This window comes from Sapajus apella, unplaced genomic scaffold (genome assembly GCF_009761245.1).
Source record: "Sapajus apella isolate SASKATOON/1434 unplaced genomic scaffold, GSC_monkey_1.0 scaffold8, whole genome shotgun sequence".
NCBI lineage: Eukaryota > Metazoa > Chordata > Mammalia > Primates > Cebidae > Sapajus > Sapajus apella.
The window spans coordinates 1,498,401-1,512,664 of record NW_022436948.1 but is presented as its reverse complement, the minus strand read 5'-3'; the positions used below and the strand labels follow the sequence as shown (position 1 = coordinate 1,512,664).

The following is a 14,264-nucleotide window of genomic DNA, read 5'->3' as shown; positions in this document are numbered from 1 at the left end:
TTCTGGAAACTCATGGTCTAGTGCTAAAACTTGGAAATGGTGGTCCTGCATTTTTTGTCATTTTGAAGGCAAAGCCCTATTATGATCAGTATTCACATCTATGAAATGCAGTAGCATGAGACCGAACGAGAAGGCATCGGTTTAAGAAGAGTTGTGAATGTGGGCATCTTTCTGTAGTTTTAGTGTTTTCCTTTATTATAGTAGCATTTCCACTGACAATGAGAGTAATTTCAGTATAGTCCTGAAGTGAATAACAATTTAGAATGTATGTGATCTGTGTTAACCAAAAGTATATTCTTCTCAAGATTGTCAGTCCAATAGTAATTTTTATTTCTGAAAGGAAAGCATTTGGTTATTTCAGAGGTTATATTTGATTAAATGCATGTCCAAATACATTTATAATGATTTGATTTTTGATATTGATAATTGTTTAGCAACAAAGTCAAAATGTAAGCAGTAATCTAGTATGTCATGTTCTTGCTCAGTTTATTAATCTCTGAATTCCATCTTGACTCTACTTTTTTTTGAACCTTTTGTTCCCTTTGAGCACCGAAAGGAGTAACCTATCGAGCTTTTGCTGGAGGATGTTATAAATGAAAATTTAATGTCCATTCCATCAGCTTTGTCAACTGGGAGAAGTGGTGTGTGTGTGTGTGAGGATCATTTTGGAGAAATTATATCTGTAGAGGAAGTTTTAAATCTCTTAGTCTCTGCCACAGAGTGGCATCAGTTTTCCCATGGGTTTTGTCTAAACCAGGTTTTTATGCTCTACTGTCTTGGCTGAATGATGACAGCCCTGGAATTAGAGATGTTTAACTGCAAAGACTGGCAGCCAAGGGCTAGGACTTGGTCCCTTTAAACCTTCCCATGGATGAAGCTGATGAACATTTTCACAACTTTTTCAGTTTGCTTAACATATTGAGAATCTACGTTTATACGTGTAGTAGAAATAGGCCCTAAAGCCACCATATGGGGCACTTGTAAATTGGTTTACAATTTTAGCAATATTTTGGTTACTTAAAAGATTTTTTATAGATTTTTGAAAATTAGTGGTAGGGGTCTTTAACTTTAATTCACATTGCAACCTTGCAGGGCACTGTGGCCCTCACCCCTGGCTCCATGTGACAGCTGCCCAGCCATGATGGAAAGGAATTGTTTATTCGTCTCCTTTTTAAAAGCTTGATGAACACTTTTTATTCTTCTTTTTAAAATAAAAAAATTATGTTTATTTTGCCATGTAATTTTAGAATTCTAAAATTATATTAATTTGAAATCTAAAATATCTTTAAAAGGATAAACAAATTATTCTGGAAATTCATCAGATAATTCTTTTAAAAAAGACAAAATCAACAGAGGGTGTATTTATGAAGTTAGGAAGTTGTAGCCTGCATACAGCTGCAATTTTATAGCTTGTGTTTGTATACTTTTCCTCTCATGGAATGGTATTAAGGATTCAGATTTAATCAGCCCACATATATAATGTTATCATTTTTAAATAGACACTAGAAATAAAACCATATCCTCCAAACACAACAACTAAATAGCCATAATACTTTACCCAATTACATAAGCAGCTTTTAAACATTGGTTCATAAACTAAATCAAATAATTGCATATATTGATTGAATATTTCAAACCTGAAAAATTAATTATCTTGTGAATACATGTTTTTAAATAGTTTTTGCTTCTGAGAGACACTGCAATTTAAAACCCTTAGCACGAGGGTAAAGAACAGTGAAAAGGAGGAAATTACTAAACTAAATATACATTTATCCATGTATTGATATTAAATTGTCATTTCATTAGACTCGTTAATGTAAGGTCTTTCTGGATTAATTTATTATCCCACAGTTTGATAAGACTGAAAAAGTATCTCTAGATACTTCAGTATATTCTCAGAAAAAAAATTATTCGAAGATTTTACTTTTTAAAGCAAAAGCAGTTGGTGACACTAAATAGAAATGGCAAAGTGTCAAATTACTTGTTTAGTTGAGGCCAGTAGTTCTTTAGCTAAATGTATAACTCTTCATGAATATATCCAGGAATAAAATTTATAAGCACACATCACTTAACCAGTTACAAAGAGAGCTAAAGGAATCTATAAATTTTGCATTTACAAGATCCTGCAACGAAGGCGTTGTAAGTTACTCTTTCTGGGCACCGCAGGTTCCAGCAGCACTGATGTTAAGGAAAACCGCAATCTGGACAACGTGTCCCCCAAAGATGGTGGCGTGCCTGGGACTGGCGAGGGCTCTCAGCTCTCCAATGGGGGTGGTGGTGGCCCCAGCAGAAAGCGGCCCCTGGAGGAGGGCAGCAATGGCCACTCCAAATACCGCCTGAAGAGAAGGAGGAAAACACCAGGGCCCGTCCTGCCCAAGAACGCCCTGATGCAGCTGAATGAGATCAAGCCTGGCTTGCAATACATGCTCCTGTCCCAGACGGGGCCCGTGCACGCGCCTTTGTTTGTCATGTCTGTGGAAGTGAATGGCCAGGTTTTTGAGGGCTCTGGTCCCACAAAGAAAAAGGCAAAACTCCATGCTGCTGAGAAGGCTTTGAGGTCTTTCGTTCAATTTCCTAATGCCTCTGAGGCCCACCTGGCCATGGGGAGGACCCTGTCTGTCAACACGGACTTTACATCTGACCAGGCCGACTTCCCTGACACGCTCTTCAATGGTTTTGAAACTCCTGACAAGGTGGAGCCTCCCTTTTATGTGGGCTCCAACGGGGATGACTCCTTCAGTTCCAGCGGGGACCTCAGCTTGTCAGCCTCCCCTGTGCCTGCCAGCCTCGCCCAGCCTCCTCTTCCTGTCCCACCACCGTTCCCACCCCCAAGTGGGAAGAATCCCGTGATGATCTTGAATGAACTTCGTCCAGGGCTCAAGTATGACTTCCTCTCCGAGAGTGGAGAGAGCCATGCCAAGAGCTTCGTCATGTCTGTGGTCGTGGATGGTCAGTTCTTTGAAGGCTCGGGGAGAAACAAGAAGCTTGCCAAGGCCCGGGCTGCACAGTCTGCCCTGGCAACCATTTTTAACTTGCGTTTGGATCAGACGCCGTCTCGCCAGCCTATTCCCAGTGAGGGTCTTCAGTTGCATTTACCGCAGGTGAGGAACTATGCTGCTGCTTGAAAGCATGTGGTCATTGCTCTTGGTAATGCTTCTAGACAGCATTTCATTTTCAGAGTTACTATTGACTTTCCACCTTGACATCACTCTGTCCCCACCAGGAGGAGTTTCTGGTAAGTCTGGCTGCTGAGGCAGCCTTTCCTTGATTTTGATGGTCACTGAGAAGCCGTCTGTATCCTAGCGTATGCTGGGTCCGTTGCAATGCAAGGCAGGACACCCGAGGCCCCGTCCACCAGGGCAGTGTTTACAACACTATCCATGACTTCCTTCCTGTGGCCCTCATCCCACAGCAAGCCTTTAGCAGGAGAGAGGGAAGATGAGCCCAGTCTTTGAAACTTTGCCCCCAGTTCAGCAGTATTTTCCTTCAAAAATCTCATCCAGGAATCTCACATTCAAGATAAGTGACACCAGCCAGTCAATAGCTGAACACCCAAGTCTGGGTCAGGATGGCAGCCTCTGGGTTCCCACATGACTGGCTGCTGGCTGTTCGCTGTTCCTAAGATGAGGAGCCCAGGGAAGCAGAGGATGAGCCAGCACAGCGGTGAGCACCTATCAGAGGGCAGGGAGGGAGGGGCCTCCAACAACTGATCTAAGGCCTGCCAGTTGCCTGGGGGTCTCTACTTTGAATTTCCTACATGAGGTCTATGAGGACTTACCCATTTGCCTGGCTGGAGGTGGGCAGCCACTCTTCCATTTAGCCTTCTCCTCCCTCCCCCAACCCAGTGAAATCAGGATGAAGGAAGGGGAAGTTCCAGGGTGGGCTCAGATTGGCTTACATGAAAGACAAAAAGTAAAGGAGAAAATAGCCTTTAGTTCTCATCTCTAAATCCTATAACTTTCTGATTATGTTTTGCTTCTCTTCTTGGAAATCCAAAATTCTTCTGGCCTATCGCAAAAATTATTATTTTGACCTTCTATTTATTCATTTATTCCTTTGTATCAGAGTCTTCTTCACTTTGAAGATAACACATATACTACATTTGCGGCTTGTATTCTCCTGGAAGAATCCAAGTATCTTATAGTTTCTTTTTTGCTGTTGGATATAATTAGAATAATCTCTGTGCAGTTGTAGTCTGAGATGCCCAGGAGTTCTGCTTTAAAGGAAGGAAAATTTTTTTTTTTTGCCTAAAGCAGCCAAATACAACATTAGTTTAAAATAATATATTCAAGATATTTCACTGATTTTTTTTAATGAACCAAATAATTGCTTCCGTTATTAACCTCTTGTCAACATTGTTCATAAGAATTATTAGTCTGTTTGTACTTTTTCAAATCAGTGGTGCTAGATCCCATGTGATTTTTTATTTTCATGGTTACTCTTTGCTAAAATATTATAGCCTGAGTTCAAAATATTGTCTGATGTGACTTGTCTTCCCTTAATATTGACAGAGTGGCATATAAGACCATTGAAATGACATCAAATGCCGTGAATCCCAGATGTCTGGGCCTTGAGAGTGTAGCCTGGGAGCACCTTAGGGGATGCAGATAGAAGCACCAGTATAGACGTCAGCCCTGCCTCCCTGGCTTGGCTGTGTGCCTGCAGTGACTTCTGTGTGGAGCAGGACCAGAGCCCCTGGCTTGGGAAGGCTAGAGGGGCGTGTGTTGGTCTCCAGCCTGAGGGGAGGGGTGCAGGTGGGCAGGGCCATCCCAGCCCCCGAGGCCACTTTCCTCTGGGCTCTGTAGGTGATGAACGCCAGGTTCTAGACCTCATGTTCAGAACCACCAGGGCATGAGGGGATGGAGCTGCACTTCTAGCCTCTGCCACGGTGGACCCTGCCACCCTTGTGTCTTTGGAGCCCCAGAGTAGCTCAGGAATGTGACATGTGTTCCTCCTAGGATGACGGTGGCCCTCCTAGAACCAGACATCCTTATGGCTTTGTTGCTGGGCTCTATTGTCTTTCAACAGGAAATTTCAAAATGTGCATTCTAGGGTGGGTGGAAAACCCTCACTCTTTCTAGAGTAATCCTTGAAGGACATAGGTCAGACATCCCTGCATGTCATTGCAGGTAAATGGTGCTGCCTGGGATTGTGTGGCATGGGTTTAACTCTTAAGAGCATGTTATTTTTGTTCTTATATCTGCCTCCCAAATTAAGAGGGGAGTCCTTCACTAACCATATAGGGTGAAACCAGTAATCCCCTCAAGGAGAGCTGAGCCCTGCCCTTGTGCCTAACGCAGGCATCAGCCTCAGCAGCAGACCTTCCACCTGAGGCTCTTGGAACTCACTCCGTAGTTTCATTTCTTTGCCTTTCTTTGAAAATTTGGAGATTCGCCTAATCTTATATGAAACAGAAACTTTTATTTCCTCTGGCTTATCCCTAATCTTCTTATGACTTTTTTTTCACCGTAAATTCAAATGCATTGCCCTTTCCCTCTGGCACGCTGGCCACGTCCTGTGTTTCTGCCACAGCCTCAGTTCGTTGCATCCACTCACGCCTGCAATGCAGATGCCACTGGCTGTGGGTGCATGAATCGTTGCCCCCAAAGCCTCTGTCCATTCTCCACGTCTTGTCTTGAACACTGTCCTCTGGGACCCACTGGTATTTTCTGGTACAATGATAAGAGAAAAACATCCTGACAGCTATCTTTTCTGTTCATTTTGGAAATATTTTATTAAGGATCAACCTGGGGATGCTGGGTTTTCCTAATGGTCATTTGATTTTCCAGGCAAGTATGATATTGATGGGACATAGGTTGAAACTGGCTCTTAACATGCACCTCCCAGCAGACATCATTTCCCCAAATGCCATGGGCTCATTATATCCAAGATAAACCAAATCCATCAGACCATGTCCGAAATCCAACAAATATGTCTGTTCTCAGAAGCACTTTCATAAAGGTGGTTGAACATATACCCATGCAGGTGTTCCGAGCGTCTAAACGCTCTCCCTTCCCGTGCTATCCTTTGGTACGTGATTATATTATATATTGTGCAGTCTGAGCGAGTGAGCAGAGCCAGAGTGCATTTGTGTGGAGAGGCTGGAATGACTGAGAAGCCCCTCATTGCCCCATTGAGGGAGGTGCTGTGCACAGCCTGTGGCTTCTTTCACTCGATCACACCTCCAAGCTGCCCCTTTCTCTTGCCTGTGACACTGCACATCACCCTGGGCTGTGCTCCCAGCCACGTGTGGCCCTGGGACTGACTAAGCCCCACCATGTGTGCATGTGAGAGAGGGCAACAGGGGTGGGAGGGCCATTCTGCATGGATGTAGGCATGGGCAGGTGGCCCTGAGCAAGCAGCCTTGTCTCTGTTTGCCTCAGTTTCCTCCTGAGGGCTGGGATGCCCCACTGTGAAGATTGGAGGGGTGTTCGTGTGTGGCGCTCACACTTTACACTGGCCCCACGTGGGTATAGTGAAGGACCCAACTAGAGCCTGGTAGGATCCTGGGATGTCTGTTTCCAAGGAATGTTCTAGAAGAAACATACACACATACTTGTTTGCCAGATTTACCTGTGTGGTTTTCCAGATAAGAAGCAGCCTGTGTCACTCCATAAGGGAGAGTCCATGCAGGCCTTCAGAGAGTGAGCCCTGCTCCCAGGTACACCTGGCCCCTAACCTGCATCTGTGCTTCCCACACAGGTTTTAGCTGATGCTGTCTCACGCCTGGTCCTGGGTAAGTTCGGTGACCTGACAGACAACTTCTCCTCCCCTCACGCTCGCAGAAAAGTGCTGGCTGGAGTTGTCATGACAACAGGTAACCATCTTGGTATTGTATGTAACTCTGCCTGTTTTCATGTCTGACAAATGTGAAGTGTTCTCAATCGAGAAAAACCACTGTGACATACCATTGGGAGACGGTTTCTTCTTTCCTTCTTCAAAATGTCTGCCATATGCAAGTTTAGGAACTGCATTTATGAACTTGTTTCCCAAAATGTTCATCTTTTTAACATAAGTTTATTTTATTTGGAGAAAGCATACTTTATTAATTTTTTATTTCCGTCCTCTTCGTCCTATGAATGGCCTCACTCTGCTCTGGAAGATGGCAGGGGGCTTACTAATTCTTGCTTTATTTGAAAGTAGGGCCTATCTATTGTATTAGTTAATGTTAACGATGCCAGATAAGTTTCTGTGTGACTTCTTCTGGGGAGGGAGAAAGCTCTAGCAAGAGTAGAAAATCTGTGGGGAAAAAAACACAATTTAGAATGATAGAAAAAACCCTATTAAATTCATCTAAAAGTTCCCAGTAGCAAAAGGCATCCCTGAATCCTTTTCCCACATCCCGGGAGTGAGAACACGCAGCAGCATCTCTCTGTGGGTAACTCCTGGAAAAGGAAACCACATCCCCGGCCAGTGCCTGGCTCCTGAGGGTGGAGCAGGACTCAGGGAGAGGACCCCTGTCATGTGGAGCCGCCTCTTTGCCCAGCATCTGCTCAGCCCAGCCTGGATAGCTGGATGCAGGGAGCAGGCCCTAGAGGTCAGGGAGGGAGCTGGGGACAGTTTCTCTGTCTACATTCACCAGCGCAGAAGAAACTCCCAGTTCTCGGTATGTGACTGTCTTGTCCTTTCTCCCTGAGGGGTCACCTCTATCAGACTCTGCAGTCCTCTTCACTGACCCACCTCTTGCTGTGCTGGGAAACCCAGCTGCTCTGCTCATGACCCTTGTTTCCTTGCCGTGCCATGGCCAGGGAGGAGGAAGTATCCAAAAAGCATTTTGGGTTTCCATTTCTATTTTAATGTTTTATGCCTGTGTTTTCTCCCCCTTCTATCTCTCTCCTTACTGCTATCTTTTACATTAATCAAAGGTGAACACCACAAGTACTGAATAGAGTAGTTCCCTAGGTAAGATTCCCTGCCTCTTCCAGTGACCTGGTGAGTGAGCTGGTTGTGTTCTTTCATCAGTTTTGCTCTATTTATTTATTTATTTATTTATTTAAACTACCTTAGAAGAGGCTGATCACCTTCTGGGAGCATTTTACACCTTAGTTTATATTTCACTTGAGACCACTTGCTCAGAGCCATAATTTATATCTGAAGCTAGGACCATGGAGCACTTGGTGAACCAGACAGTTGGTTCAGAGGCTCTCACTGGTTGAGTGGCCTTGGGCAGGTTACAAGGCCTCTGTGCCTCAATTTCCTCATCTATACAGTGGAGATACTAGTAGCATGAGCCTCAGAGGACATGGTGGGAATGCAGTGAGGACAATTTACCTAACAGACACGGTACATACCTGCTACCTGGTGTGTACACCACTGGTTCAGCTGCAGTGGATGTGAGTCTCCCCACAGGTAACTTTCAGGGTCCTTCATCATGCCTTTGTCAGTGGTTTGTCTCACAAAGTTGAGACAGAGTGATCTGCCTATGGGAGATCACCACTCCTTATGATTTCACTCCCAGTATGGTTAAATGGTGACAGTTTACTAATGAAACCATCACAAGCTAATTTTGTTTTCCTTCTTCTTCCTCTGGGTGTCATTAACCCCTCCCTCCTAGCCTCTTTAGTACTTTGATATTTCATGTCAAGATTAATTACCAGACCGGATAGTCCACCTTCCATAGTGTTGCCCACCTGTGTTCTAGTCGTGAGCACTCAAAAAGATGCTATTGCATTCCAGAGGAAATGCCTTCTGCGAGTTTAGCATCTGTGCACCAAGTAGTGAGGATGATTAGCTTTCCAGAAATGTCACAAAGCCAGTCTTCAATAGGAGGTTGTTTGTAGTGCATACATTCGCTCAGTTAAAAAGTAAGTGGTAAGAATATGCATAAAGATGAGCTTGAAAAGTCTGTTGGCCCCTAAAAAGTTAAGTCACTGAGAGTAAGTGTCATACCTCAGGAGCAGTTAGGCAAACATGACTGTGAATTATAGAAAACAATGTCTCTTTTTTTACAGGCACAGATGTTAAAGATGCCAAGGTGATAAGTGTTTCTACAGGAACAAAATGTATTAATGGTGAATACATGAGTGATCGTGGCCTTGCGTTAAATGACTGCCATGCAGAAATAATATCTCGGAGGTCCTTGCTCAGATTTCTCTATACACAACTTGAGCTTTACTTAAAGTAAGTTTAGTGAACAAATAAGAGCAGGAAACTATTTTTTAAAAATACTCTAATATTAGAAAACATTGCAAAACCTTTCATTGTTTCTGTAATCATGGAAAAACTCTCAAAATAATAACTTTAGTAACAATAAGGCTGGATCCCATTCTCTCATAATGCTCAACACACATATGCACACATACATACAATAACATAACATGGTCATAAATTTCAAGTCTGTGTTTAAAACTGTGTGATTTCGTTATATGCAGCATGAGTAGAAGTTCCTAAACTGCCAGGTAAAGATGGTCATTTTTATTCTAGTCACTGTTTCTAGAAAGAGCGAATAATGTATCCAAACTGCTTTTCTTTACAAAGCCATTTGTTGTATGTGGTCTTTCTGTTCTGAAGTCATAAATTGGGAGAAGGAAAGATTACTCACATTTTGATGACATATCCATAATTGAGTGGACAAGAACTGTATTAATTACCCTAAACATGTAAAATAAATATTCCAGTTCAAACTTATCTTTCCCCTGTTGAAAATACTAGCCTCTGAAAATAATAGACTAAACTTTAACTGGATACAGTTTTAAATGTTACTTTTGCAACTTTTTTCCTTTCAGTAACAAAGATGATCAAAAAAGATCCATTTTTCAGAAATCAGAGCGAGGAGGGTTTAGGCTGAAGGATAATGTCCAGTTTCATCTATACATCAGCACTTCTCCCTGTGGAGATGCCAGAATCTTCTCACCACATGAACCAATCCTGGAAGGTATGAGACAAGATTCTTCAACAAGCCAGTTTCTCAAGAAAATGTGTCCGTTTGTAGTTACCATTTGAAAGAACAAACCTACATTAATCTCCCTTTTCCTTTTTCTTCCTTTTAATTTTAGCCTTGGATGTGAATCTGATGAGTCTCTATAAAAGCATGGATTTTTTTCTTTCCAATTAATAACTTAATCAGAAAACTTTAATGAATTAAAAATGCTGATCGTAATTAACCAAGTAATTAGAATGGAGTGAGATATTGGATCAAAATTGTATCAGTATTTAAATTTGGGTAATAAGCATCTCTAAATCAGAGGTGTATGTGATCCTTCATATTTCTGATGAATTGCAATTTGCTAAATGTGTAATTAAAGTATTTATTTGACTGATATTTCAGAAGCAGATAGACACTAATGAAAAGTGAAATCACTATTATGATCATAATATGTTCCATCCTTCTTTACATTTGAGGTTAGCACTTTTGTTTTTTAGTATTTTATATCCACATCCCTTCTCCCAAGTTCTTAGGCATTGCTTATTCCAAATAGAATGTTTCATTATACTACTTTCCTTAATTATAAAAGCAACAGGCACACTCACTGTGGAAAGTTGCTAAATATTTTTTAAATGTAAGAAAGAACATTAAAATCACCCATATTCATGTCACCCAGAGATATTCACTATGGATGTTTTATCATACTTTCCACGTGTTTATTTCTGCATCTGTCTAGATTTATTTTTGAAATTTTAAAAACACAGAGGGAAAAGCATAACAAACACCCAAGTATCATCACCCAGAATTAGCAAATGTTAGCATTTTGTCCTATTTGCTTCAGCTCATTTTCAATGATAGAAATAAATCCTTTCAGTAAAAGTGAAAACCCTCTGTTTCCCCCAAATCCCTTGAAGACCGCTTTTGTGAATTGCTTTGTGTTATATCCTTCCTACTCAATTTTATATACTTCTTTTTTTTTTTTTTTTGAGACAGGGTCTCGCTCTGTCACTCAGGCTGGAGTGCAGTGGTGCAGTCATGGCTCACTGCAGCCTCGACCTCCTGGGCTCTTAAGAGATCCTCTCACCTCAACTTTCCCAAGGAAGGCAGCTGGGACTACAGGCATGTGCCACCATACCTGGCTAATTTTTATAGTTTTTGTAGAGATGGGGTTTCACCGTGATGTCCAGGCTGATCTTAAACTCCTGGGCTTGAGCAGTCCACCTACCTCAGCCTCCTAAAGTGCTGAGATTACAGGCGTGAGCCGCCGTGCCCAGCCTCTCTGTTTCACACATGTATGTGTATTTTGTATGTATGGCATATGTATATGCATTTATATGCACAACTATATTTTAAATTTAATAAGGAATTGTTTGATGTGCTTTTTAATAAATCAAATAGATGGCTTACTACCTGTGGGGTTTTAACTCTTTTTCTCTCTTAGAACCAGCAGATAGACACCCAAATCGTAAAGCAAGAGGACAGCTACGGACCAAAATAGAGTCTGGAGAGGGGACGATTCCAGTGCGCTCCAATGCAAGCATCCAAACGTGGGACGGGGTGCTGCAAGGGGAACGGCTGCTCACCATGTCCTGCAGTGACAAAATTGCGCGGTAAGGGGCAGGGCTCCCTGTGGCTGCCTCCCTGCACATGGGATTCACCCGTGCTGTTTGTCAACCTTCCTTTTCCACAACCATTTGGATTTTGTCCCCATTTCCCACTCAGGTGCTCCACAATATTCTTTGAAGGACTGAGGTTCTAAACAGGTGCTGCTGGGACCCTCATGAGGGGCAGAAGAAGGACCTATACATAGGAGGCTCCACACTTGTCATATTCCTATCCTTTCAAACAGGCATCTCAGAGTTTACCACCTATTTTTAACGTGGGCTTCTGGGTTAAACTGTTGTTTTTAGAGTGGGCTACAGGCCATGACATTTTAAAACTATTTGCTTCTCCTCATTAGTAGTAGATGCAACTTCAGTGGTCACATTCATCATTCAGTTAACATTTTAGGTAGTTGATACTTGCATTTTAAAAGTAATGCAAACTCTGTCACAGGTGTTGTGTTCTAAGCACAGAGAGTGTCCCCAGCCATTCTGTGTCTGGGTGTGGGTTAGGCTTAGATGCAGGCTCTGCAAGCACACTTCTCTAGTCAGGAGGTGCCTGGGAGATATACATCCCTCAGAGGCCTGTATCCACAGCATATTATAGAAAACCCACTTCTACAGATAGTATCAGTTCCAGTAGTTCTTTGTTTTTATTTTTAAACTAATATTTATTTGGGAACAAAATGTAACATAAGCAGATTGTAGAAAGCATACAATGATAAAGTTAAAAACCTCGCTCTTCAGAGCCCTGCTGTGGTACCCATAGGGAATGGGTTTTGACTGTCCATCCAGAAGCTGTCAAAATTGACATATACACATGTGCACATGCACATCTTTTCATTGTTTGCAAGCCCTTTGTGTAGATTTCCTTCAGTGGGTCTTGTCAGGAAACCTCAAGTACAGGGAACTGGACTAATCACACACTCTGGGCCATTGCCCACAGCCCAGTGACCACTGTGATGTGTTTACTTACTATTTGTCTTTCCAGTCGACCTCCACATGTGCATACGTCAACTGTGTGTGTGTGTGTGTGTGTGTGTGTGTGTGTGGTGTATTCTCGAAAAATACACAATAGAATTATTATTTTGGGTGTTTATGTATATGTTGTTAATTTACAGAAACAGTATTATGCCATAAATCCTCTCTGTTTCTTACATTTTCATTCAACCTATATTTTTGGAGCTATTGCTGTTGCTCTAACCAACAGCCAGTTCACTACTAACTTTTGCAGATCTTCCTTCATCATCAAGGGCCATTTCCTTAATGTTGGGACAATCAGATTTCCTCTAACTCCCTTCTACATGTAGCCCTGAATATCCTTCAACTTATGCAAACTCCAACATGATATTATAGACTTTGCTAGAGTTTCTTGGGGCATATATTCAGGAGTTACGCACATATATAACTTCACAGAATAATATCAGATTGCATCCCAGAGGAGTCACACTAGTTGACACTTATACCAACAGTGCATTAGTTTCTCCCATGTTTTATAAACTGATATCTTCATAGTTTCAATTTTTATTTCTCTTATCAGTAGGAATGTCGAGCATCTCTTCAATTACATATTAACTGTTCATCTTACACCTTCTTTGAGTTGTCTGTTAAATATCCTTTATTCATTTGTCTTTTGGATCTCATGTCTTTTTCCTCTTGATTTGCAGAGTTCCTTTTATAGTTTATATTGTAATCCTTAGGCCTTTGAGAAGATGCAGTTTCTTCTCTAAGTCCTTTCCTCCTTGAGTAGCCTTGTCACCCTGTTGAAGATCATTTTAATATATACACCAGGGTTTATTACTGTGCTCTGTTCTATTCCATATGTCTATTCTTTATGCCAGCATCATGCTATTTTGATTACTGTAGCTTTGTAATATGTTTTGAAATCAGGAAGTTTGAATCCTCCAACTTTATTCTTCTTTTTCAAAATTGTTCTGGCTATCCAGGGTCTCCTGAAATTTCATAAAAATTTTTGGATGAATTTTTTTCAAAAAATGCCACTGTTATTTTGATAGGGATTATGTTGACTGTATAGATTGCTTTGGTTAATATGGACATCTTAACAATATCAAGTCTTCTGACTCATGAACATGGGATATATTTCCATTTATTTGTATCTCCCTTCATTTCTTTCAGTAATGTTTTATAATTTTTTTTTGTACAAGCCATTTACCCCCTTAGTTAGGCTTATTAAGTAATTTATTCTTTTTTATGCTATTGTAAACTTTTCTTAATTCCCTTTTCAGATCATTCATTGCATTGTTAGTGCATGGAAATGCAACTGATTTTTGCATGTTGATTTTGCTGAATATGTTTATTATTTAAACATTTTTGTGGAATCTTTATGGTTTTCTACATATACAATTATGTCATCTGCAGACAGATATAATTTACTTCTTACTTTTCATTTTGGATGCCCTTTCTTTCTTTTTCATGCCTAATTACTTTGGCTAGAACTTCTAATACTGTGTTGAATAGAAGTGGCAAAAGTGGGCATCCTTGCATTGTACCTGATCTTAGAGGAACAGTTTTCAGTCTTTCACCATTGAATACAGTATTAACTGTGGGCGTTTTGTAAATGGCCTTTATTATTTTGAGTTAGCTTCCTTCTACTCCTAGTTCGTTGAGTGTGTTTGTTATTATTGTGAAAGGGTGTTAAATCTTGGCAAATGCTTTTTCCGCATCAATTGAGATTATCATGTGGTTTTTGCCCTTCATTCTGTTAATATAATGTATTATATTAATTAAGTTTCATATATTTAACCATCTTTGCATTCCAGGAGTAACTCTTACCTCAT

The 14,264-nt window shown here is 41.3% G+C and overlaps 1 protein-coding gene across 13 annotated transcripts in view; it reads left to right on the top strand.

Moving 5' to 3' along the window:
* The window catches only part of ADARB1 (adenosine deaminase RNA specific B1), a 148,088-nt gene that overhangs the window by 96,937 nt on the left and 36,887 nt on the right, over positions 1 to 14,264 (top strand). For 12 of the 13 annotated variants that reach the window (XR_004268558.1, XM_032276723.1, XM_032276725.1 and 9 more), the window contains 6 exons: positions 2,167 to 3,101; positions 6,703 to 6,817; positions 8,952 to 9,120; positions 9,726 to 9,874; positions 10,859 to 10,984; positions 11,307 to 11,475. Coding sequence is in view for 12 of the 13 variants with exons in the window: in XM_032276723.1 (XP_032132614.1) it covers positions 2,167 to 3,101; positions 6,703 to 6,817; positions 8,952 to 9,120; positions 9,726 to 9,874; positions 10,859 to 10,984; positions 11,307 to 11,475 (1,663 nt within the window). In the remaining variant the exon portion in view is untranslated. The remainder of the gene's footprint in view (positions 1 to 2,166; positions 3,102 to 6,702; positions 6,818 to 8,951; positions 9,121 to 9,725; positions 9,875 to 10,858; positions 10,985 to 11,306; positions 11,476 to 14,264) is intronic. The other variant, XM_032276717.1, reaches the window with a different exon arrangement.